The following is a 26522-nucleotide window of genomic DNA, read 5'->3' on the forward strand; positions in this document are numbered from 1 at the left end:
TGTATGTTTTCTACAAAGTCTCAACATTGCATCCTAAAAACAGGTAGAAACTACTCAAATGTTTCATTTTACAGCTTTTTTTATGGGGATACAGGACATAACATAAAATACAGTAGAGATGAACAGAAGAATATGGGAGCTGTTTGAGTGCAAAAACACCTTTTATTACTAGTAGTATTAATAAATAGTGAATAAAAAGGTTTTGCCATAATTTAGTAGCTTCAACATGAGCTCTATTCTGAGTATTTGGATTCCTTTACATTATCATTTTTTTGCATTAAATGTCTCCTTTTCTGACTCTGTCTTAATTTACTTTTTAACCTCTGAGATTTACATTGTTCACATTAGCAGTGAACACTGTCTGAATAAATCCTGTGTCAAATCTAATACTAAGATTTATCATCATAGACGTGTCTGTCTGTCTGTCTGTCAGCCAGCGTTTTGTGTTGCTTCTCCGCTTCAGCGCTTGCAGTAAAATCCCCATCACAGGGATGTATTCCAGAAAATCCAGAGCCCATTTTGATGAGGACCTTAGAGGCATAAAAAACAGCAACTGACCCAGATAATCGGACGGCAATTTAGCCTGCTGTGGTTACAAGCTCGCTGCTGTCAGTGTCAGCTTGATGTCAGTAATAAAAGTAATGCAAGTGGATCATTTATGACGAGCCGCTGGCGAAGCGGCTCTCCTCTGGCTGGGACTCGGGAGGCAGAGTGCTTCGCCCACTCGTCACAGGTCTGATCCCAAACTCCTCCTGTCCACACGTCCACATGTCATGTCACCGTGTCCGTGGGCGAGAAAGCGAACTCCAAATCTGTCCCGGCGATCAGACCTCACATGTTAGTTCGCCTCCAGCTTGTGCGTGATGAGTTAGTACTTTGGTTATTTTGCCGGTGTGTAAATTTAGTTTTTACGTGACTTTGCTGAAGTGTCTCTTGCGTACAAGGTCAGTAACGTATGTTGCTGCTGGAACCAGCAGGGCTGTCAGCAGCATGATGTCAGAGTTTGTCCTTCCCCGGGCGTACCTACAGGTGAGTTCAGGTAAAGTCACTTTCACAACTCTTGGCTGTGTTCGGATGATCTCGTTCAGGTGGCAGGTTTCGTCTTCCTCACACACGGATCCATCACAGTCTGTGTCGGTACTTCTTACGCCATCACCGATCCAGTCATCTGTGTTGTTTCAAGTGTTTCTGTCTGAATGTTTTTTTTTTTTTTATACACACCAGGCGGTATAGCTTCTTTATAAAAACATGAAGAGCCCTTCATCTTGTCCTTAAGTAGAGAGAATCACACGAGAAGTCTGTTGATAAAAAGCTGACAGATGCTGTTTAGGTTTTTTTTCTCAGCATTAAAATATCTCGCACAGCAGCAAGCGCTGAAGGCGTGAAGCTTTCATCCACCCTGCTTTTATCAGCTGCAGTTGCTCAAGAGCTCACGCAGCAAAATCAGTTTAAAAAGGCTGTGATCAGACTGGGTGATTATAACTGGAGTTTGAATGAATTCTGCTTTAATAAGTAACGAATGCAAACAAAATGCTGCGTTTTCCCTCAGTTTGACATTCAAATCTTAGTGAGCCTTTTTGCACTGACTGGTTTTTCATTAGAAACACATACATTGAACATGTTCCTATCGATGGTGCATGAAAGTATTTTACCCGTAGACAGTATGAGTATGGCGAGCAGCTTCAGTGTAATGTTCATGGCGGGCCTCCCCTCAGTTATCTGCCTGTAGCCACAGCTCCTGCAGACAGATTCAAGCAGAGCAGAGGCAGCGGCCTCCGTCGGGCCCGTCTGCCCTGCTGAAGGCTCAAGCTCTCCTGACAGATGTTTGTGTGGAGACCCCTGCCCTCCTGCCACTGAGTTGCATCTGCCCCGCTTTACTGAGCCCGGCCCATGTGAAAACAGCACTGCTGCGAGAGGGAAGGAGCGGCTGAATGCTAATATGTGCACTGGCCTTGGGTAGACCTCACCACCTGCAGTCCTTTTCAGTGGCAGCGAGAGAATCAAGAGCTGGTTGGTTTGTAGTTTGCAAGAAGCCGGCATTACCTCACGCTTAAAGAAAAGCCTCCGGTGTACTCCAGTGTGATTCCCAGAGAACAATTAGACGACATGGACAGAATCCAAGATCATTAGAATCAGAATGGAGGCAGGCGGAGGCTGAGTTCACTCTGGCTGGCCTTTCTCCAGGGTGATTGATTGTGCTTCAGCAGCGTCGTCCTGAGAGGAGGAGCGGGACGCTGGGCCTGGCTGCCTCTCTAACTGATGGCAAAATAACTCTCAAGGACACAAAGGTTCCGCTTTGAGCTCAGGCTAACTCTCAGCCTTTGAAGAATGTTTGCTGTGAACGGCGCAGAGACATTTTATGGGCCACAAAGAATGGTGTTAAGTGTTTTCCAATAACTTCTCCTCAGCTTGAATCTAAAAAAAAATCATTTTTAGTTTCTGCAAGAGATAATTACAGCTTTTCAGCATCGCTGCAGTGACAGGTGGCAGTTTTATTACCCATCGTCTCTCTCATTATAGTCATCTGAGGCATTTTTAAAATGTGTTTTACATTCAGTTTTGTATGGCAACTGTAATTATAAAGCACATCGTAAACACAGACACTGATTTTAGTCAAAGACAAGTATCAGAGCACTCAAGTGATCATTTGTTATCTCGTGCAGATACAGTACTTCTGTTCGTCCTGTGTCACCCAGGGCTTGCGGTCAGTTTCAGTTCTTCATTTCTTCAAACAGATAACAGCCTCACTGTTTTCTGATCCTCGCTCCTTTCTGAACCAGCTGAGGTTCTCAAATGTTCCTGTGTGCAGTAGATGCAATAAAATCCCCTAATTTGACCCCCACTGATTCATTTGCACCTTCTTCCAACAAGACAAACCCTCTTTTTTTTAATCTCTTGTTGTCACAAACCGGCTCAACGCAGAGGAGGAGAGACCAGACGGGTTAAAATGCCAAAGTACAGGTTTATTTAAAATGAACAAAGATACCTATGAAAGAAACGAGGTGTGATGATGAGTAGCATTAGTGCTGAGTGGAATGAATGGACGGATGGGGGGACAAATGTGTTAAAGGTGGAAGGAAAAGGTCAACCAAACCAAACGAGGGGCTGTGGAGCCGAGGCGATAGAAAGATAAATGAAACCCGGCTGGTATTTGTGGCCCCGGTGGAGGCAGACACAGGTGACATAACATCACCTTAACGACCCTCCTTGACCGCGAGCTCATGCAGGAAGAAGCCACTTGAGCCTCAGCAGGAAGAAAGGGAGGGGTCGTAGCACTGTCTGGTTTCCAATCATTCATTCCAGGTGGTTCAATTAGTTTTGACTATTTACTGCTATTGTGTCTCACTGAGCTGACCTGGACTGAGGTTGCTGACTTGGTAAGAGTTCAAAGACTTACTGCTCTCTGCTTGTTTGGGTCCCTAAGTTTTAAATATTGTCAGCAAATCAGTTTAAAATGCTTCAAAAGAGGAAGCAGCAGCGGTCAGTGATCTAAATGAAGCGGTGTCTTTAATTGTACAGTTCTTACTGCAGCTTTGCTGCGTCATACCTTCTGATCAAGGGTCCTTACAGCACAGCAGGTTTCCCAACTTTAAGCAAACTAATTAAAACTTGGGAAGTCATCATTTTTCTGGAGTAAGAGGATTTTTTTTTTTTGTGTCTCATTTGAGTTGGTTGCTTTATGTTCTGCTTTGGTATTCCGGCTCAACCTGCCCTAAAGACCTTTTGCATTTTTCTGATGCTTCAGTGGGATGTCATGCTCTTTCGAAATACATCCATATTCAAACTGGAAACAAGAAATGTCACATTTGATGAGAATTTATATGATATTGTTTCCTTATTCTTAACAGGGCAGCACAAGAGATAAATCAGTGCAGGACAGCTGAAGAAGCAGCGTCCTTGCGTCCCTGGAAAATTCATGTATCATCAGCAAAGCAAATAGTCTGATAATGAAGTGCTGCTCATAGATTTTTATATTACCAGCTAAACTCTTCAGTGTGCAGTTTCTCTATGTGCCTCAATATATCATCTGCAGAGGAGGAGAGAGATTCTCACCCTGTATCACAGGCTGAGCATATTTCCCTGTGAATGTGTTGGCTCTCTGATGACAACCTGACCGCAGTTATTTCCTGCCTTTAGCTTCCCTCTCATGTGACCCTCACCAAAGAGAAAAGTGCAAAGAGCATTAAGAGCCAAGAATAACTTCAGCTGTCTCTCTTACTTTATGCTCTAACAGTTAATTTTTCATTTGTGAAACACGAAGGAAAATATTAACAAAAAAAAGACCACAAATGACCACTGCTCTGTCTGCCATCGTCAGATAGGAGGACGGCGATCCGTTCGCAGAGTAACGAAACAACACGGCTGTAACATGCTGTAAAGTAGAGCCTCATTTTTTGGGTCCACTGATATAAGCGATTAAAAGAATTCATCCACACATCGGCCAATATTCTACTTATACAGTATCCTGTATATACAATATGTTTGCACATGCTTTACAATGATCTTTCAAATGTGGTTAACATGTTTGACATACGTGACAAAGATATTTAATAGAGGCAAGATATGTTACAGTTTATTGTCCACACTGACAGTAAACTTTACTGGGAACATAATGGTTATAAATAACTATAAAAATAACAATATACAAGTGTCTGTGACAGGCTGGCCGGCAGAAAATCCGTCAGGCTCCATTGTAGAGTGAGTGAACAGTGATGCTGATATTTTTTATTTTTTTATTTCACTTTATTAATCCCCGAGGGGAAATTTCTTCACTACAGCAGGGGGGCTCTCAGGGGTGAGCTGCTGCAACAGGCTGCCACTAGCGCGGCGCCAGGTAACCTGACTTGCATGTTTTTGGATGATGAGAGGAAGCCGGAGAACCCGGAGAGAACCCACGCAAGCACAGGGAGAACATGCAAACTCCACACAGAAAGGCCCAGGACCGGATTCGAACCCGGAACCTTTTTGCTGTGAGGCGACAATGCTAACCACTGCACCACCATGCCGCCCTGATATTACAGAAATAAAATTGTACTGGATTACTGGAATGCATAATTCTCCAGTGAGTCCGTCTCCTGCTTCAGCAGGCGATCATAATCCAGTGTTGAAATGGGCAACTCCACCACTCCCAATAAAAACTACCACATAAAGAGAGAATTGGTGAATTGTAAATATGAATGGCTCCTGCAGAAATTCATAAATGGTGTTAAAAACAGGGTTGACTGAAGGATATCACTTTCCTGTGAAGTTGTGTAACAGCTTCAGCACAAACACTTTGTCAAGTGTTTGAGGGCACTCATGCTTGTCCAGAATAATGAGTTGAAACTTTGTCTTACAGTATCTTCTCTTGTGCCAGGATGTGCCAAAAGAGAGCAATCAAGTGTGAGGACAGTGTTCCTGCTGACTCGGTCTTTTGTATTGATTATAAATGTCGTCCATGAAGCATCTTTTTCGCCTACAGTGACAAATACAGATCAAATCTTTGCTTCGGCTGCAAACTCTTCACAACTAATTTAGACGGTATCGGAAATGTACTAAAGCGCTCTTGTAGTGGGGAACAGCAGAGGGACGGCCCATCAACACTCAGTCCAAACATCGTGTCTGCGTGGTCTCACCCTGAACACATACGGTCCTTCTGGCACTAGTTTGTAACGCACTAACAGGATGATCACACCGGATGGCCAGTGTTACCATCACAATAGTCATGAGGGAGTCTCAGCTGCTGCTTCAGTAGACAGCTGCTCATTAGTGTTGACTTCAGTAACAGGTACAGTAGGATTTAAAATCTCTTCAGGGAGCCACCCATCATCTGCAGTTACCAAGACAACATCAAGATGATGATGACAGGATTTTTATACTGTACCGTGTCATGAGTACGTTTAATTGTGTTAGTCTTTATGCTGCTAACGTGTCACTGGCAGAAGGCTTTTTAGGTTATTAATGAGACCCCCGGAGTATCACACCGACATGGAGGTGAACATCTGAACAGGCGTACTGATGTTTCACGTGGCGCTGACACACGTGCTCTATCGCAGCTGAGGCATCAGGCTGTGGGACGTGCAGGCTGATGCCTTAGGTGTCATCTGGCAGCATTGCCTTTCTCAGCAGTTACTAAGTGTGTTTTACTGTGAGAACAAACCCTCCATTTACCTACAGCGTCTCTATTCAGCCTCGGGGCTCATTTCCAGCATCCATAACACCGAGGCGGGGCGGCATCACTTCCATTTAAATGAGTCTGATGTTTCCACCGCTTCCAGACTTCCTGCACGCGGCTGCTAAACACCCACGACAGCCTTGATCACCACATTGACTATCTGGTTCACTGACTGCTGCTTTGTTCAGCTGTCCCCTCACTAAGAGCTCACGAGATAACAACGTCAAGTACAATTTAAACCTCTTTATGTGTATTTATTCCAGTACGTACAACTGACTGCAATCGTAGGTTTGGAGCATCTATCCAGCTTCTATCTATACCAGCTTTATCCTGCAGATGGTCAGTGGTGGGAGGGGAAGGGGGGGGGGGGGCGGGTGGAGCCTGTCCCAGCTGACAGTGGGTGAAGGCGGGGTGCATCTGAACACAACACTAGCACAGAGCCAACACAGAAACACACACAACCGTTCAGGCTCACTTCTACAACCACGGACAATTAGATAGAATATGTTTGAAACACGTCTTTGGGAAATAGTTGGACACCTTTTTGTCACTCGTATCCCAGTTGTTGGTGTACAAGACAGACACAAAGCCCGAGACAGATTCACTATTTCACTAGTTTTTCCTATATGGGTATCTTATGAACATTTTTTTCGTCCAGATGGACATCATTCGGGCCACAGTAAAGTAGAATTAAAGTGAGGTAAAGGCTCATCTTCTTTTTACAATTGTGAACCAAGACAGTACTGAAGCGGCTTTGGGACAATTGACTCAGTGTTCTGGAGAGGGATGGCCAAACCATCAAATCTATTAAAGAGACAAGAAACCCCAGTTAACTGTGTTCTTATTTGGTAGATGGAGCATGTGCAAGAAAGAAGCAAATTAGGTGGAAGAGTGTGTCATCGGGTGGTGCAGTGTGTACATCAAATTTGTGGAATAAAAAATTGAAAGTGTCTGAATACATTAAGTCTCTTTTTTTCTTGACCTCTCGCTCCATCTCTCCATCCCTTTGATACAGTGACAGAGCACAGCTCTCGTCCCTCTTATGCTGAGTCGGTGTCTTATAATAGGTGTCAGCGCCAGTTGCAGACTGAATGAGTTGGTCTCATGAAAAGCCTTTTCAGTGGGCTGCTGTCTGAGCCACCATTAGACGGCTCCATGTAAACACTGGCTGACAACAGAGAGGGTTCTCTACAGCTAGATGAAGCATGAAATAAATACAATCAGTTCCTCTTTCTGTCTTACAAACCAAATACAGTAATACTCAAAAACAAAACAAGGCCGAAATCAGTGAAGTCTACGTCTGATTTTGTCGTGCTTGTTTTTCAGAATGGCACGGACTATACGTTCCTGGTGCGTCAGAACTCTGAACTGCTGCGAGCCCTCGACGAGCTGGAGAAGACGTGCACCACACTGAGGGAGGAAAATGGCCTGCTGGTGAGACTAAAAATAACAGTAATCTTGACTGAAGCCTTCGTAGAAAGTAGGGCAGGTGCACAGACACTCTGAACAAAAAGATGCTGTTATTCCCGCTGTTTTGTTTTCCCATTTATTCAGTTTATGAACTCATAAATATGTATTGCATATCCCCGTATACTGGGAGCACAGGCACAGTATTCCAAACTAGGAAGCCAGCCAGAATCCCTCTTCAAACTATTAATAAGCTATTCTGAACAACAGTCTGTGTGACTTTGTTGTTTGGCACTGCTGTGTTAGCATTTGCTGCGGGCTCTGTCTGATGATGATGATGATGTTTGTTTCCCATGTGTTTAGCGGAAGAGCAGCGCCCCGGAGACCGAGGAGAAGGTCAGGCGGCTGCGGAGGAAGAACACCGAGCTGGCTGTTCTCGCCAAGAGGCTGGAAGAGAGGGCTCGCAAGCTGCAGGAGGCCAACCTCAGAGTGGTACGCCGCACAAATAGAAAACACCTCCGACGCTCTGGCGGCGTGTTGGCACTCGGTCCGAACCCCGCGCTGCGAGTGACTCATTATCGAGCACCGCCGTCCAAATCACCACGTCGTCATGATGTCTGGTAATGAGTTCGGGAAAGAATAGCCGAGCGTGTTGATGAATGGGAGCCTTGTTGTGAAATACCAGCAACCTACTGAATAATTGAATGCATCACCACAATAGCTAAATGAACTCAGGTTTTCACTCCAGGAAGTCCGGTGATATGTAATATATTATTTTATAGAAGAGATGATTGATTATAGAAATCAAATGCAGGAGTCGAGAATAAAATCCTTTAAACAATTACATCCCTAATTACAGTTCTTAAACGCAGTACTTTACACCTTACGATAGTTTTACTTCTTTTTTTTTCCTACTAATGTAGATCTCATCTGTACCTCGACATCAAGAAAGGTTTCTTGAGGAATTCTTTGAGAGATGCATTTCTCATCTCTGTTTCATCTCTTAATCAGTGTGGGGTGTGCAGTTGTAAATACTCTGGTTGAATGTATATGTGTGCAGGACTTTGAGAACTGGGGGAAGGAAACCGTGAGAAGACAAGCAGATCAATACTGTGTACTATTTACTGTACAAGTGGCATACAGAGTATCAAAATCTACAGCTTCAGCTGAATGTATTTCTGTTTTCCTAGCGACTACTTTCTGATGTAGGTTTAGATGTTTATACACAGTCTCTGGTAGAATACAGATGTTTTTCCAGGAAGATCCAGATGTTAATCATCAGACTGATTCATGTCTACTCTCCTAACAAATCATGTCAACACCTAATAAAATCGAATCCATCACAATTATGTCATGAATTATTTCCAGAGCCACTGTAGTTAAATAAGCAGCTGAATTAGCACCGATCTTATTCCTAGCTGCTGTGTGTTCAGTGTGCACCTGTTCACCAGAGCTTTGATACAACCTTCACCCCCTGCTGCTCACTCAGCACTATAAACTACACCAAAAGAGAGTCTCTAACTTCGCTGGCCTCTGACTGTACAGCAGCGACTGCCCTGTTAGATCAGTGAGGTCTGCTCTGCTTTCCACTGCTGATTCTGCAGGTCTACAGCGGCCTGTCCTGCAGACCACATGAGACTTTGTAAGAACTTGGGTCATTTAAAAGTTCAAGGCAGTTTGCCCTCGTGTGTCATTTGTCAGTCAGAGTGTAGTTAAGACTTCTTCTCCTTGTCCTTTCTGATGATGAATACGTTTCCTCTGCAGGTGAATTCCCCATCCCTGATGAGACCCGGGTCGGTGGAGCAGTACAAGAGGGCATTTGCCCGACAGCGAGCCCGAGACCTCGCCCAGCACGCCGATGCACTGCTGTCTAAGGACAAGGAGATTGCAGCCCTGCAGCAGGAGTGCAGAGAGCTGGAGGCTCGGCTGGGCACCGCCAAGGTATTTCTAACACAACTCCTCAGTAACCAGACTCACTGTGTTCACTGATATGGACCGAACTTCATCTTTGAAAGGCTGATTCGTTTTACCCCCTGGATTCATCCAACCGCACTCATCCTCACCGTCAGGCATAATGCCACAAGGTCGCTCTCTGCTGGACAACAAGGGTACTGCTCATCCCAGCCTCCACTTAAACCCGTATTACAAAGGCTGCGTCACCGCTGATGTCTAGATAGATGACAGTGCAGGAACACGCTGCCTCACTGAGTGCCTGTTTTTAATTACCAGTGATTTAAGTCCTGAGTCTCTTGAATGTGAACATCTGTTCGGTTTCAAAATAAAGGGTGTTACGGGATGAGCTGTACATTGATCTAGTGAGACCATCTGAGCTGAATCCCACGTTGGTCTCCAGCTGAAGTGGACCATCAAAACATTGTGTTCAAATCAAATAACTGCTGGACCTCCATGACCCAGAAACAGATTTACTGTGTTTTTGTTTTTAGTTATGTACTGTCAACTTTGACTGTTTAACTTCCTACTAATGACATATTTTAGAGTGTTTTGAAGTCAGCTATACATTTAAAGAACAATACAACGTTTAGTGATGATTACACAGTCTGTCTATTCTTGGAATCTGTTTTGTACTTGGACTGCAGTTGGAAAATTGCAATTAAACCCTGAAATAACAATAATGTGCTGAACTGAAACTGCAGTGATCTTTTAGCTGTCTTTGGTGTGTGTGTGTGTGTGTGTGTGTGTGTGTGTGTGTGTGTGTGTGTGTGTGTGTGTGCGCGTGCGCGTGCGTGCGTGTGTGCGCGCGCAGGGCTCTCCTGTCCCATCCGGCAGAGTGGAATTTGAGAAGCTTCTCAGGGAGTCTCAGAAGGAGGTGCTGCGGCTCCAGAGGCAGCTGTCGGTCACATCATCCCGACAGCAGCACCACCAGAGCCCTGACCACGCAGGCCCGGAGAAGTGTGGGGACACTGTGGAGGAGGAGGAGGAGGAGGAGGAGGAAGAGAAGGTAAAGCCCCCCGCACCCTCCTAATTTAAAAACGCAAGAAAAAGATGCTGACCGCTGTTGGTCTTAATCAGTATGACTAAAGGGAAGTGATTCATATCTTTGCACAATAAAACTGACGAAAAAACACTGCTTTTAGACATTTTTCAGAGATAAGTATGTTTCTACAAATGGACCAGATTATGTACGTACACCTTGAAACATTTATGCTGCATTGGTACTACGGGATACGACTGCTCATCGTTTAGTAATATAAAATATATAAAATGTAGCCGTCGGAGTTGTTCCCAAACCCCGTTTATGTTGGCGTGGAGGCTGTTTTGCAGTGTTATATAATGGCTTGTCGTTGGACTCGATACTAATCTGCCACAAGCCATAATGAGATGATTCCCTGTCTTGAACTTGGGCCTGATCAAAGATACCAAAGTCACACATTCTGATCCTCTTTTACATTTAATGCCGGTCTTCTCTGTATTCAGTTCTTAAAAACAGTTCTTCATCGCAGAGGTGATGCCGTGACACAGTATATCAGTCACATGAATATATGACTCGGTTACATAATAGAGTCTGGGCAGTATTTGTAGATGTAGAATTTAATTTCTCCACATCAGTGAACATCTGTAATAGTGGAAATGTCATTTCTCTGGTGTTATTTTAGGAGATAGATTTTAAAGGCACAGCTTTTGTTTCATTAATATCAGTTTACATCACTTCAAAGGTACACATCTTATTGATGGACTTTTTAGTTAAATTCTCCACAGCCTGTGAAGTAGAGTAAATTCTCTGCCTGTGAAGCTCAAATGAGAATGCCGATTGTGGTAATCTCTCATTTGTGGGACGCACACACGCACTGCCAGTGGCACGCGCACACCCAGAAAGGGGCCATGTTGTGTGAATTCTAATCCCCTCTAACAACAGAATGGTACAGTCCAGTAATCCGCTCTCTGTTGCTGTGGCAGCGGTGAGAGGGTTTTGGGTGGTAGGTAAGACTCCAGCCGCACTAAAGACTTTTCTATCTCGCCCTGCTCTGGATAACTAGCAGGCCAAGGGAAGCCTTGACATTGCCACAGATCACACGAAAGGGGTAGGTTGTCTTGTGAGTTGTGTCGTCTCTGTGTTCAGGTCCATTGTAACCGCTTCTACTTGGCTAAACTCATATTTGTCTGCTTAGTGTGGAGCCCAAGCCGTGCAGGATCTCAAAGTTAAGACTTAACATTGGAAACGAGTCAGTGTCCTGACAAACTGGGAGTGTGAGAGAACTGGCTGAAGGCAGCGGGTGTTGCATTTGTGCTGGATGTTAAAATCAGCAGCTTATTCTGAAAGGTTATTAGTATGTTACATGCCCCATCTTAGTACAACAATATGACTCACAGCTAAGGGGATTCTTCTTTTAGGTCGTGTAGCTGTTGTTTTTTGTAATATTCATTTCAGTAAATCCTGCAATAAATCCCACCCCGGGCTGTGATGGAGTGCCACTTTCTTACAAACGGGACAAGCATGAGGCCTAGTCAAGGACATCCTGTCAGAAACACGGTTTTGTAACGGTCGTATTTTGGAGCTTCCAGATGTAGAATTTAGACGGAGCGACTTAGTGACAGGGTGGGTAGAGTGTTTGATGGGTGAACATCGATATGTTCCGTATTAAAAAGAAAATCAACGGCCAGGCCAATCCATTAAGGTGCTTTTAAAAGAAGTGATCCAGTTACCCGTTTCAGTAGTCTGCAGGGATTACACCAATGTGCTTATGGCATTCTGGGCCTGCTGAATGGGATCTGACCCTGCTTTAGTACGCATGGGCCCAGAGTGTACTTGATCCTTTAGTATACATGGACCACATCAGTGTGAAGTCTGCGCACTGGCACCTCACTGTGTGTCAGTAAACATGAGCCTCTAAATTGGGACCTCGTCTGACAAAAATACGTTCGAAGACACACCGCGGACATGGCTGACCCTTCACCAGCTCATTTACTAATAGCTGGTAAATACGACTGTTCACACATCCTGCAGGATATTTACTTAACTTTGAATTCACTTTCATTTCTGTCCTTACGTGTGCGTTGCTCTGTTTTTAGTTCAGTTTGTGAATATCCCCTCAGTCAAAGACACATACAGAAGATAATGACTTCTTCGTGTCTTATTGAACGTGCATTTTTCAAAGAGCACTAAGCAGCCTAAACATTTACTCTTTTATAATTAATGGTTCACTTTTTGGCTAAGTCAGAAGATTACCAAAAGAGTTTGAGATGTACTTGAGAGCTGAAAAAGGACAAGAATGCTTTGATTTATGATGTTTACTGTTCACCTCAACAGTAAACAAAACTCAACATGCGAGTCTACAGAGTTTGAACTAACTACAAGTCATAAGATCCCGCCGAGCTCTGCATGCTGAGAGGACAGAAGCAGTTTTGAGTTGCAGCTGAACTGATGTTCACAACCTGCAGATCCAACCTGAAAATGAGATCAGATGGAACTGAATTCATTCACAGAAATGTTTGTGCTGAAGCTGCTCAGTCTGCACATCAAAAGTAAAAATTTACTCAGCAGCAAATGTTGATTAAATATGTATTTAAATGTTGAAACAACAGCAGCCTCCTGATTGATTTGGCTCTCCATATTTTACAATAATACAGAAGTGAATGTTGATCTGCTTTGCTTATTGATCTGAACTTGAATTGAAATTTAAACTGGGAGAGTCTGACCCCTGAAATGGTTTGAACACGATCGTGTTTTAGCAGAGCGGACGTCTGCTGGAGCTGTCGGAGCAGCTCTCTGGTTCTACAGCTGTGTGACAGAATGACACTTTGTTTACCACGTAAACAACAAAGCAGTGTTTTGATGAAGTCTGTTTGCCCGCTGGCTCGCAGAGGGACTCAAACCCGACAACCGCAAACCTTTTCATCTCGGCATATCTTCAGGTTGAATCGTTTTATTAACAGCTGATATGACCTGCTGTTTGTCCTTTTAAAGAGAAACAATGACAACCAGCACGTTAACATTAACGTTAAGCATCTTTTGTCCTCCGAGCTTTATCTGCTTCATGTTTCAATTGATCACTTGATGTGTAATGATACCATCCTACGTGCAGTAAAACCACCTCAGCGTGAAATAGTATCATTGCAATAATCATTCTATGTGCTATAGTATTATTTGATGTCCAATATTCTCGTGCAATCTCCTCATGTTATACTTGTGTATTTATTTCTATATTTATTCTATTTTGTTCACTTATATCTATTTATAATGCACCAAGTTGAACTTGCACTCCTAATTTTGTTGTTTTTCTCACAACACAATGACAACAAAGGCTTTATAATCTATTTTATTCTATTTAATGAGACTCCAGTGCCATCTGGAGTAAGGTGTGTTTGTGTTGAGCAGAACACATTGTGGTACAGTATTAGTACAGACGTCTCAGTGTGTAGAATTCATTCCACTCTGAAGCTGGCGGTGTTAAACTGCATGAAGCTGATTCTTTAAATTAGACCATTTGCTTGACCAGAAATTCATCACCAGGACATTGACTTGTTGGCTGTTAATACATATTTAATGAAAGGCTGAGACGACCACAATACATCAGCAAATCAATATACACAATCACTTTGATGTCAGACTTTTAAATATCAGTCTCCTCCAACTAAAGACTCACTTCATAAAGTTCCATAAAACGAATCCGCGTTCTTCAAAATATCAATAAAATGCTGAAAAACAAACCTGCTATCTCTATCAAATCCTTAAACCATGCTACCTTACAGCTGTACAGCTTTATAGTGTTGTTGTTTTTTCTGCTGAATGACAGAGGCTTGATCTCAATACTCTATTTCTTACATTATTTTTGCTAATTGTAATTTATGCAAAAACACTTATTGACTGTTTGTGACCACTTTAGACCAAAGCAAGCACCAAATTCTTGTCAATATACTGGATGATGTATCTGCCTAGATCATAAATTAACCATTTTGTTCATGTTAAGTTAAACCAACGTTTACACCTCCTGCTGTAATCGTGCTCTGACGTGATTCACCCTTTTTTTTATCTTCATTAAAATATCAGAAATATTCTTGAGCCGATAAAAGTCACTGAAGAGAGTTGAGGTTTCTTCTGTTTAACTGATCAGATTGAAACGTGGAGATTTCTTCCTTCACTGGTTCAAGTGAGTGTGATGCCCAGAAGGATGATTTTGTCCTTTTTTGCTGGGTAAATTTAGATTTGTATCTTTTTAAATAAGACTCACTGCAGCTCAGTTTAATGGTTAATTGAACATTTTTGCAGAATTCATTGAAAATAAAATCCCAAATAAAACTATCTGAACATTTATTTATTTATATTCTTTTCAAATACTCACTTAAACGGGGACTGTAGTACTTTCCAGGCAGGACTTGAATGTAGGAACTGTAAAGGGGGGACAGGAACTCCACGTGCACGCAGAATTAATGACAGATGAGGGTTTTTCTTCGTTTCACTTCCCTCAACATTGCAGCTCATTTATTGTAGACTATGCAATAACTCAAAAAAACTTTGTTTTTGTTTTACATATTTTGTTGTGTTTTTCTGTTGTATGTGGGACACACTCTTAAGCTATTTGAATTTGTCGTTTTCTCTTCATGGTCCATATGAGACTGAAACTGTGCACCGTATCTGAAACATGCTCAGCCTGTGAGGTCACAGTGAGTTGCTGTTAGGTTAGTGTGTTGGCACATAAACCTTTGAAATGATTCATAATAGCCTAAGCTTCGGTCTAATGCTCTGTGTGACGGCCCCTTTATTCATACCAACATTGTATAAATGAGACATTATGTAATATTCCTCCCCCTCTGTGCCCATTCGTCAAAATCATGTCAGAATTATATCACATGTCGCCTGAACCCTGATTATGTTTGCTTTGAACTCATTGTGAGCTGTCACATTCGCCTTACAGAGGATTGCTCTTTTTAAAGAATTTGACCTGTATATTCATAGCAATACGTTACATTATTGGGTGTCTGTGACGGTATGACCAGGTCAGACGTGCTTAATGCAAAGAAGGAGTTCAGAAAATTAAAGAGAAGCGGAATGATAATAAAAAGATTGGGTTTGTTTAAATTTGTGTAGGGACCTTACCTCTAAGGCTAATGTGTTTTCTTCTACCTGAGCGCATGGCTGCCAGATCGTAGCAGCAAACTCTACTCACCTTAAGCCAGCCCACTCAATGGATATGCAGTTCTGTAGGCTAATTAAGAATTACAAGAAGACTGACTGCTTGAACTACGACTGACCAAATGCAAGCGTTGGAGTTTTGCCAGGATGCCGAGCTCGCCTGGTGCGTCTGCACTTGCGATGGATCTTTACTGACCATCATTTAGACTCAGGAGCAGAAAGCTCACCCGTTTAAAGCCCTCATTCCTGTGCACTGTTGTTGTCCAGGGGCCAAAGGAATTAGTGCCTCCTGCTGGCCTTTCGTCACCACTACTAACACCATCTGGTCTCGTATCCAAAAGATAAACCGGGGATAGCCTTGCTTAACTTCACAGACATGCCTCCGACGGGTTGCTGAGCAGTCACATCAAATTTCCAGCCCTGTATTGAAGTCTCCTGCGTGTACCGTGGTGACTGAACGTACATCCTAGAAAACAGCAAAACTTCCTGACTGATCAAAGTTGCTTCACGTGTGAAAGGAAGGCTGGCTGCATTTAGCACCTGTGTGTAGCTGCATTTAAAACAGTGTGGTGCCAGAAAACCTTCACATGATGTTCATCTTGCATGTAGTACAGATAGTGGGAAATGAGCATCTTGGTATCATAGAGCATTATATCAAACAGATTCAGCTACTTTGTCGGAACTTTATAAAGAGCTGTCATTCACTTCATGAAAGCCGTTTTACCTGTTATTGGCAGGTTGTTTTTAGTGTCAGCTCAGTGTTTTCTAAAAAATAATAATGACTGCACACATCAGCCAGAAGAAACTCCTCCTCTTCTTCTTCTTCATCTTGTCATAAATCAAATTTCTTACTGAACCTGAAACGGCACCACAGCTCCCTCTGAACATGCAGTCTTTTCATCATCGATGATTCTGAGGATGAACCTGGTTTCAGGTGTTCCACCGTGATTGCAGAGACGAATGCTTCATATCACCTGCAGCTGCTGTTTGAAGGAACAACCTTCACATTAAATAGATACAAAAAAGGTCAAACGTGTCTTAAAGAAGGGAGTCTGTGGTCCCAGGGCAGCTTTTGTATATATTGTCTTTCTTGACAATATCATCACACTGAAAATCCGTTTCAACAGAATCTGTTCATTTTTTTAATTGTCAGCAGATCATAATACAATGTAATTGGTTTTGTTACATTTGCTGTCTTGTTTTTATTTATTATTTAAACCTTGGATGTTAACATCTTATCCAAACTTAGCATGGATTAGAGGAAACAAATGAGACTTCTATCTGTGGACGGCCCCCTTTGCTCTGCAACGGTTGGTTTGAGTGGGCGTGTTTTAGAGTGGATTCTCATCGCAGCTAACGAATTTCTCCATCAGTGATATGTCTCTCGGTGTAAAAAGAAAGGAGAGTGTAAGGAAGAGAGCCCCTTTGCAGCACATGGCATAGCGCCTTTGATCCTGTTATTGGGTCATGGCCTTGGCTGCACTACCACAGTTCTACTCTGAACATAAGTAGGCTTGCTCTAAAATTAGATACTGATTCCCGACTCTTAACAATTAACCAGTGTCTGCCTGCCCCACCCCTCCCCCCACCTGGGTCTCAGTTAGAGGACTCGTACAGTGTATAAAGATGAATGTGTGTAACAGTAATTGGTTCAGAAAATCGGCTACTGTGAAACATCAAGTCACCTCGCACAGCCTAATTAGAAAGGACGGCCTCTCTGCTAATGTGTCCCACTCATGTTGGAGCCCAGAGGGATTCCCCCTGGATTATTCATAGTTGTAGGTGGACCACTGGGAAGGAGGCTTGCTGCTAATCCTTCTCTCACAGTGGGGGGCGGGGGGGCAGCACAACGGGTTAATGTACAGTGTTCATCCTATTTGATCAGGATCTTTTCTAGATCACCTGCGTGAATGTAAAGTGACCGAACCGTCCTTCCTGTCCCTGTCAGGTTGCAGGAGAGACCCCGTGTGTGGCATTAGATGAAGCTCCATCCAGGTGTGAGGAGACTCCCGGAGAGGAGGAGGAGTCGGGGCTGCGAGTGACGCCCCCGCCGGGCCTCAGCCCGACCCCCTCCCGTGAGGAGGAGCACACAGAGGAGCAGCGCCTACAGTTTCTGGTGAGAGCATCCACTGTTACGCTCAGCTAACACTGGAAAATGGCCCTGTTGTTTAGGGGAACCTTCAGACCACCAGCATGCAGGGTTTTTTCTACTGCACATATCACATGCTGCTCAGCCAAACACTTCCTTAAAGTTCCTTTAGAAACAATGTGATCCAATGCTTTGCAGGAATTAGAGCTGTTGCTTGCCCTTGATTTAAAGGGTTAGTAATGCAGAAGGTTAGTGAATGTCACCGGCTTTACGCCAGGCCTCTCCTCTCGCCAGTCGTTCATACACACTCACTCAGCAGTATCTGCATGTTGTGCCTAATTGCAAGGATCTAGCTTTGCCTTCCACTTTGCATTTTCGTGTGGAGCTAAAGCTTGAATATCAGTAGTGTGACTGAGCCGACTGCCACTGAAGGAAAAACTACGGTCAGATTTGTTATGTAATGCTGGGATTATTTTGATCTTGTCCCTTGGAAACAGAAGAGTTGCACATCACCCTCGCTGATTCTACAAGTAGGTTTGGTGGTTTAAATAGACCGCACTGCCTCTCAGCTCTGTGTTCACATTCTTTACCAGGATGGGAAATGGGAATTTCAGACAATAACAAAAGTGCTGACATTTTATACCACACCGGCTAAAAATACATTTAAATATAGGAAGAAGTGATTACAAGGCACAGTGCAGAAGCACAGTATCTGTCTGTCAGGCTGCACAGTCTGCATGCTGTTATTGTTTGGTACTTAGTTTTTTTTGACTTTTTTTTGTCCTTCAGGATCATGTCTAAACTGCACTCATTGCTCGCACAGAAGACACACAAAGCTGCACTTTTCTGTCAGTTTTGAGAGGTGATGTGCAGCTTTTAAACGCCGCAGTGTCTAGTGCAGAACATGGTGAAGCTTTGGTTTGTTGAAAGGATTATTTTTAATCTTACCTCATAGACTTTCATAGAGCATGACTTGGTCATGGAAGTAAAGTTGGATCATACAGCAGAATACATGAGTTACATGACATCAGCTGAGTAAACACTGAGCTCCCCAGAAACTATGTTTACCCAGAAAACATGCAGCGGATATTTTTAGCTACATCAGGGACAACCGTCAGTCCAGCGCTTTGGTCCAGACTGAAATATCTCAACAGCTATTTATGGATAGCTGTGGTATTTGGTGCAGGCAGTAATCACGTCCACAGGGTGATGTGTATGTTCATTTTCTTCTAGCGCCATCATTTGGTCAAATTTAGAAAATGATAAATTCTTTGTCATGAAGAACCTTCAGATTTACCATCTAATTTACCTTCTCAGCGAGACTTCAACAGTAATACAATATAAATACATGTAGATATAAGATTTAACCAATGATATCAAAACATCAACACACAAAAAAAGAGCATTATATTCCAAGCAGAGCATAAAAATTCACCATTCATAGATTATAGAAAGTATTAATGTCAGTAATAGCACGAAGTACAGAAGTTATAAAACGTAGTTATAGAGGTGTTATTATGGATATGTGCAGCTGACCCGATCATAACAGGATATGGCCCGTGTGAAATGGTAATATGGATTTAATAATTACAGGTAGATTATTCCAATCAGAACTTTAAACATGAAAGCTTTCTTAGATATTGACTTGGATACTGCTGTGAAATATAATAAGAGCTTTATAGAATGTTACAATCGATAATTAGAGTCACTTATTATAAACTATCTTAAATAGTGATGATACATTTAAAAATAAACTGCAGCCAATGTTGCTGTCCTCTTGTGATGGGAGAAAAGAAGAGTTTTATATATTGTGCAATGATAAATTAAGAAAGGACAGCCCAGAACAAATCAGTATAATCTATTATAAACTATATTGATATGAAAAAGATTAGTTTTAGATGCAGCCTGATATAAAACATGAGCATAATTCAATATTGGTAAATTGAGTTGAAATGCAAGTTTCTTTTTAACAGTAAATGAAAAGCAGTTTCTGGAAAATTAAAGAAAACCTAAAGGATTCATTTTCTTGGTAGTATTATTAATATGGTATTTAAATTGGAGTTCAGAGTTCAGCCATGGATCAAAGTATTTGGTGTGTTCAACTCTTTGCTGGGGCGTACCATCAAGACGGGCAATAACACACAAATACGCTTTAGGTTTTGATGAGATTACGGTGAGTTCAAAAAATCATTGTGTGAAATTAAGTTTTATTGGGTTATAAATTCATAGCAGCAAGCCAGCGCTGTAGGGTATTAAAATTAGACTGCATTAGTTTTAGATGTGTATATTACTGTATTGTCAATATAGAGACTAACACAGTATTCAGAACAAGTCAACGGTAGGTCATTAATAAAAAAAGAGGACCAAGATTTTGAGCCTTGAGGCACATCAATGTTCCCTTATGTCTTATGTACGTGGATTGAACCAAAGTAAAACATGAAATTACCCCGATACTTTGGTTTATGACGAAATACGTACAAAACTAATGACCGTACCATCAGCCTCAGCGGGACTTTGTGTTCAGTGCTAATCAGCAAATAGCACGCTAACACACTAAATTAATGTTAAATAAATGAATATGGTCAACATGGTAAACATTTATACCAAAACAAACCATCCATGCTAAACATTAGCGTACTAGCAGTGCCGTTTTGTGCATTATGGCGCGCTGATGTTCGCTCAGTGCGCAGCTGTGTGCAACTGCAGCCTCAGATCTGCTGGCATGGCTGTAATTATTTTTAATCCAAGGAATTCAGAGAATCACCTGCACGCTCATATAACCTGTTTGACTTTGGCCTATTTGACAACGGCTCCGTCTATTGTTCAGGTTATAATACAGAAAAGAGTCAGAGAAAAAAAACAAGCTGTCAGTAACTGTGGTAGTCTCCTCCATCCTCCGGCCAGCATGGCGATTTAGTTCATAGAGAACAGGTCGCTCCAAATTGGAAGAAGAAATATGGAGTCACGATGAGTGAAGACTTCAGTGAGAAATGTCGCAGCTGACAGGACATTTAAGTCCTAATGAGTGCAACTAGAAGTAGTACTTTACCTTCACATACACTTTATTGTGGCCTGCGGAGCTGCGGCTGATCCACAACCGAGCAAATCAGACCACAGATTGCAGTTTAATTATCGTTATTGTCTTGCTGTGTCATCACTGGTACAGTATCTCTTCCAGTCAGCTGCTGGTGGTCTGCAATTAGCATGTCTGTTGTGTAGCATTCCCCCTCACAGTCCCAGAGGTAATACTTGAAATAGGTCCTGTGGCCGTGCTGAAATAAGCTGATTTCTCTGATGCTGCTGCTGCATGTAAGCTGCATTTAGAATAATTAAAGGATGCTAAGCTTTGTAATACCTCATTGCCGTTGTGTCAGAGGTCAATATGGAAACCAAAGCCAATGTATTCTGTTTTGAAAAATGTACATGTAAATCATCTTTCATTGTATTAAACATGGTTTTAAATGGTTTTGATGGAAACAGTATATAGACAGCTTTAGAGATTAAAGTGAAGAACTAGATTTAGTTTTCAGAGTAAGGATTCATTATAACTATCTGTGTCATCGCTGTCGATTCAGGAAAGTGAGCTGAGCAAGAAGAGAAAAGAATGTGAAAACCTTGAGCATGAAGTAAAGAAGCGACAGAAGAGATGTCTGGATTTGGTAAGCAGATCTTCTCGCCTCGGTATTTCTTTCTCTCGTGCTCTCTGGCAGCCCACCAGTCTGGTTTAATCATCGCTGTGGTGGACAGACTGACCACCGGGGGAACGTGGAGCTCACCTTTATCTGAACGTTGTGTTTTTCTAACAGGAGAGCCAGCTTGAGGATGAGCAAGGCAAAAATGAGCAACTAAAGGAGGAGGCAGATCTCCTCAGGAGGAAGGCACAGCTGCTCGACCAGGTCAGTGTTTCTCCGCCCGGTTGAGCCTCTTCGAGGAAGAGGATGGAGCTCTTTTTTTTTTATCCATAAAATGGGTATCAGTTTCATAGTTGTGGTCGTCATTGTGGTCAGTTGTACTAATCGTTTACTCACCAACTAAATGCTGAAAGTCTGGGGATGCAGTGACATCACCAGAAAGGCTCCTGGGTGATCCAGTCAGTTAACCCGCTGTTGTTCCTCAGACTCGGGCTGAGAATGAGGAGCTGAGGGAAGATCTCTCTGAAGTGACCGCTCAACACAATTCAGTTCTCGAGGAGAACCAGAGACTCCGTGCCAAACTGGAGAACCTAGAGCAGGTCCTAAAGGTACTTCTAGAGGCTTCCTCTGTCTGTGTGTGTGTGTGTGTGTGTGTGTGTGTGTGTGTGTGTGTGTGTGTGTGTGTGTGTGTGTGTGTGTGTGTGTGTGTGTGTGTGTGTGTGTGTGTGTGTGTAACTCCTCTCTGTGCCATACCTCTCCTGCATTGTTCTCTTTGTAAACAGCATATGCGAGAGGTCGCCGAGCGAAGGCAGCAGCTGGAATTGGAACATGAGCAGGCACTGGCTATCCTTAAGTTCAAACAGGATGAGATCAAACGGTTACAGCGGGTAAGAGACACACCCTCTAAAACCCTTCACGTATTTGAAAAGCATTTTTTCTTGCTAAAATCACACCCCTGTGGTCTTTAGGCTGCTTTCAGTGGGATTGAGGCAAATGGGGCGCTGCTTTGTCCAGCAGGAGGCAACCTTTGGGCGCCTATAAAACATCAAGTTTTGTCAGCAGAGCTCGCTGTGCCGGGAATTCGACTTTTATGAGCAAACAGCCAATGTTACAATGATTTTAATGTCTTTCTAATCATCAGGCTCAGTTATTCGCCAAGAGGGAGCATGAAGGAGTGGTTCAGATGCTGGAGGTGAGTTCATATTACCCCACTGTGACTGCTCAGCAGAGTAGAAGAGCAAAGAAATGATTTTTATACCCCGTCATATTTTTATTACCACACTGTGAAGCCCTGAGGTAGGCATAAATGCATATGCGTAAAATTCAAAGCTACCAGTGTTTAGTAAAAACAGACTGTGTGGGGAGATGAGATCACATTTATTTCTAAAAACATTTTTATCTCCCAAACACCAAGCAAAAAGAGTGTCATTTTAAATTCTCTCCCAACACACGTCCGACTGCCCCTGAAGGAGCAGAGAAGTACAGTTCAGTGGGCTCTCGTCTTTTATCTAAACACCTGGCTGAGGAGCTGTCGCACAAAAAAAAATCCCTGTATTTTTGCAGCACTTGTCGGGGCTGAAAACGGTTTGAACAGATGGCTTCTCCGCTGCTTTGTGTTGGTTTCTGCTCGCTCTGTGAGCACCACACACTTTGAATTCAAAATGAATCCAGACAGCCGATGACGGTTGAAATCCCCGTCTGTCTGATTGGCTCCTGAATTTGAATGGTGAAAAAAAAAGAAAAAAGATCAAAAACACTGCAGCACTGGCTGCAGCAAAAACTACCAAATTTCATCACCCACAGTTGATGACTGCACATGTTGTCCGTGCTCCTTATTTCACACGCTGCATTTTGTTATGAGAGTTTGTTCCTTAAAGAAGTGTGTATTTTATTTTAGGAGTTGACTCAGCTTGTGTTGCAGAGGGAGCTGGTAGAGTATAGCTGCTCCTGTATTTTTTTTTTTAAACGACTCGCTTCCTTCCTCCTGGCTTCGTTTCTCTCACTTTCTGTCTCTCTATTTAAACCCAGAGCATCACAGGAGAAAGTCTCTTTCCCTCCCGAGAGCCCGAGCTTTGTTGCCAAGTCAACACACAGCCTGTCACAATCTGTTCTAGACCTGTTCTTGGAGGATTATAATGAATTGCGAGGGTTCACTGGAAAGGCAGGTGTAGGCTGCCGAGGGCCAAGAGACATTCTAGTGATTCTGGCTTCTGACAGGATTTTCTTGCCGACTTGGACTCAGACTGCCGTGTTTCTACTTTAATACGTTTTGTCTTTCCCAGATTCATTGTTTCACAAGCATGTGTTTGTTTTTGTATGCCCTTTTTTGTCTTCTCTTTTTGCTAACCAGAGTACACTGGATTGCATGCAGGTACTGCTTGACCACCTGGGCCAAATAATGTATCTTCCTGCCCCCCTTCCCCCCCACCACCCCCACCCCCACCCCCACCTCATCCTGTAGATAGAACCACCAAACCCCGGTCACCTTTTTTTAACTCCTTCAACTTGACAGTGTTTATTGAGTGTTTTGTGTTTTATACATGTGGGTGAATTAGAAGCAGAGTACAACAGTCCTTCAGCAGGAGCTCATTTGATGCTGAGGTTTTTTATTTAGGTTAACAACGTGTGTGTAAATCAGGTCATTCACATGAGGCCAGGTAACTGTTACAGCTGCAGTGAGAACACTTAGCACGTTTATCATGTTTGATCTTACGCCATATACACAGCTCATTACTGAGTCAGATTATTGTTTGTAGGTTTAAAAGTGATTTCCTCTCCAGTGTTTTAGCGCTCGTTACCACTTCAGCACAGTGCTGCTAGATAATGACCGACTGCCGAGTCGGCTTTGCGTAGGTGAGAGCTGACAGGAAATGTTGTTCACAGTTTCGTGCAGAGGCTTTTCTCAGATCTGCCTGCCAGGAAACTCCCACCGCAGCCGGAAGTGAAATCAGCTGCATATAGAAACACAGTAGGGCTGAGATAAAACCTCTGTAGTGTTCTGGCAAATAACTCCTGCTGTCTTGTTGACGTGAACGTAAGACAGAAGCAACATGAATGTCTCATAAAGTGCGCTACCTGACCAACTCCTGTTTCTTTTCCACTCAACCTGTAACGCTTTGTGTTTGCAGCTCATAACAAATGTTTCAGCCAAAATTGTCTGTCGTGCAGAAACCATTTTGTCATAATGCATTAATGTACATTTCCCGTAGTGTGTTGTTCCATTTGTCAGTTTACCAAAACAATCAAAAAGTCTGGAAAATCACATGACATTCGATGTGTCAAACGTGCGGACAGTAATGATAAAAAAAAAAAAGGTTTCCATAGTTACCAAGGAAATGGCTGTAAAGGCACAAAAAGTTTCTGCATGACACTGACAGTTTACTAAGAAAGTTACTTTAACTTTGTCTTACTCTGTTAGATCTTTGATGAAAGGAGAAATCCACCTTAAAACACATCCCTGCATTCAGTCACTGTTTCACTCACTCAGGCAAAAACAACATCAACTGTTTGTCTTTAAATTAAAGTTTGTTCAGAAGAAACATTAGTTAAAGAACCACATGAAACTGTTACCACTGAAATATCTAGATTATCACAAACTGATGATGTCTCACCTAACAGCGTTAAAAGGTGGATTTCTCCTGTTGAAAGTCTGCATCACTGTTCTTACTGTTATATTGTGTTTGTTACGTCGTGTGTAGTCAAAGGTCCGAGAGCTGGAGGAGAAATGCCGCAGCCAGAGCGAACAGTTTGGCTTGCTGTCCCAGGAGTTGGAGAAGTTTCGACTGCAGGCCTCGAAGGTGGACCTGGCCAGCTCAAGCCTCCTCAACAATCCCAGCCTCTCGGTTCTGACCAACGGGGTGGGCCTGACGACAGAGCGAGGTAAGCTGTCCATGACTTTTACTCACGATAGAGTCTTCACTGCAGGTAGTTTTCCAACAGAGGATTTTGAGTGTTTTTTTCTGTTTTATTGAGTATTAAACAAACAGGTGAAAAAAATGGACCACTTTGGTTCATTTACTTTTATCAAAACTGTATATTAATTTTGGTAAAATTTGAAATTAACAGTGTAACTATGTAGTAACATCTTCTTGTGGTTGATGACTCTCAGAACAGAGAAATAGAATCTGCTCTTTCTGTCATGTTTTAAGACAATCTGCTAGTGGACTCGGTGCCGAACCATAATTTGCCTCTCGTTGTATAAAATCTTGGATTCTTTCAAAATAAATCCGCTCATTCAAAAAGGGCTTCTGGAACAAATCAAAACCAAGAGCATTGAAAAATGCCTTCAAAAGCATCCAAATCCATTTTTAAACCGTCCCAGCAGGGAAGCGTCCTCTCAAGGCTTTTTATTATTCACTCTGCAGTAGGAACACGAAATGATGCCTAATATAATTTTAATACCAGTGTATCGCTAATCAATCAATAATGGCAATTCAACTGTGTGTGTGTATGTGTGTGTGTGTGTGTGTGTGTGTGTGTGTGTGTGTGTGTGTGTGTGTGTCTAATATAACCATTATAAAGAAACCCCAGCCACAACTACCTGAAATGTAACAGCAGCGCAAGTCTGGTCCAAATCTCTCGTCCTCTGTGTATCAAACCTCTTTCTCCTACACTGTTCGTGTGTTTTAGACTGCACTGGTGGCTCATGGGACATGGTGTCTCTGGGTGAAATAGCCTTCTGGAGTCTCGAGGGAGGTGACACTCTCTCCTGCCCCGAGGGTAATGACCCGCTTGGTACGCTCTCCGCCTCTCATGATTTGTGTTGGGCACTGTCTCAAAAGCACGGCATGTTCCGCCCCGTCATCCCACCTGCACCGCCACCGTAACGGTCCGACACCGGGACCGAGCTTGTCTGTATCTCTCACCATCCCCTGAGGGTCAGGGCTCGTGGGCTCAAGTGCGAAATGTCTTTGCAGCTAGAAACCAGTTAAGCCCCTTAACAGCGCTGGTGTGACACACGTTGGCACAAGGTAGCGTGACCTCTGACCTCAGACAGATGGACACAGGATTTTTTTTTTCCCTCCACTGTTTAATCAGCCACGTTCATCCTTGAGCTTCCTGCATGTCAACCAGGGACCTCACCCATCTTGCAGCTCACGGATTCAACCAGGTTAACCAGTGAGATGGCCCGGCCGTTTGTCCACTCATGTC

At 43.0% G+C, this 26522-nt stretch overlaps 1 protein-coding gene across 1 annotated transcript in view; it reads left to right on the forward strand.

The window, feature by feature from the left end:
* LOC138196701 (peripheral-type benzodiazepine receptor-associated protein 1) overlaps nt 1–26522 on the forward strand; it is a 62931-nt gene that overhangs the window by 17493 nt on the left and 18916 nt on the right. The window contains exons 3-15 of the mRNA XM_069147017.1: nt 7481–7588; nt 7925–8053; nt 9326–9502; nt 10326–10520; nt 17599–17766; nt 21315–21398; nt 21546–21635; nt 21857–21979; nt 22154–22258; nt 22513–22563; nt 23722–23742; nt 25070–25250; nt 26001–26105. Coding sequence (XP_069003118.1) covers nt 7481–7588; nt 7925–8053; nt 9326–9502; nt 10326–10520; nt 17599–17766; nt 21315–21398; nt 21546–21635; nt 21857–21979; nt 22154–22258; nt 22513–22563; nt 23722–23742; nt 25070–25250; nt 26001–26105 — 1537 coding nt within the window. The remainder of the gene's footprint in view (nt 1–7480; nt 7589–7924; nt 8054–9325; nt 9503–10325; nt 10521–17598; nt 17767–21314; nt 21399–21545; nt 21636–21856; nt 21980–22153; nt 22259–22512; nt 22564–23721; nt 23743–25069; nt 25251–26000; nt 26106–26522) is intronic.

This window comes from Embiotoca jacksoni, unplaced genomic scaffold (genome assembly GCF_022577435.1).
Source record: "Embiotoca jacksoni isolate LCO1_2020_lvr unplaced genomic scaffold, fEmbJac1.0.p SCAF_13, whole genome shotgun sequence".
Lineage (NCBI taxonomy): Eukaryota > Metazoa > Chordata > Actinopteri > Embiotocidae > Embiotoca > Embiotoca jacksoni.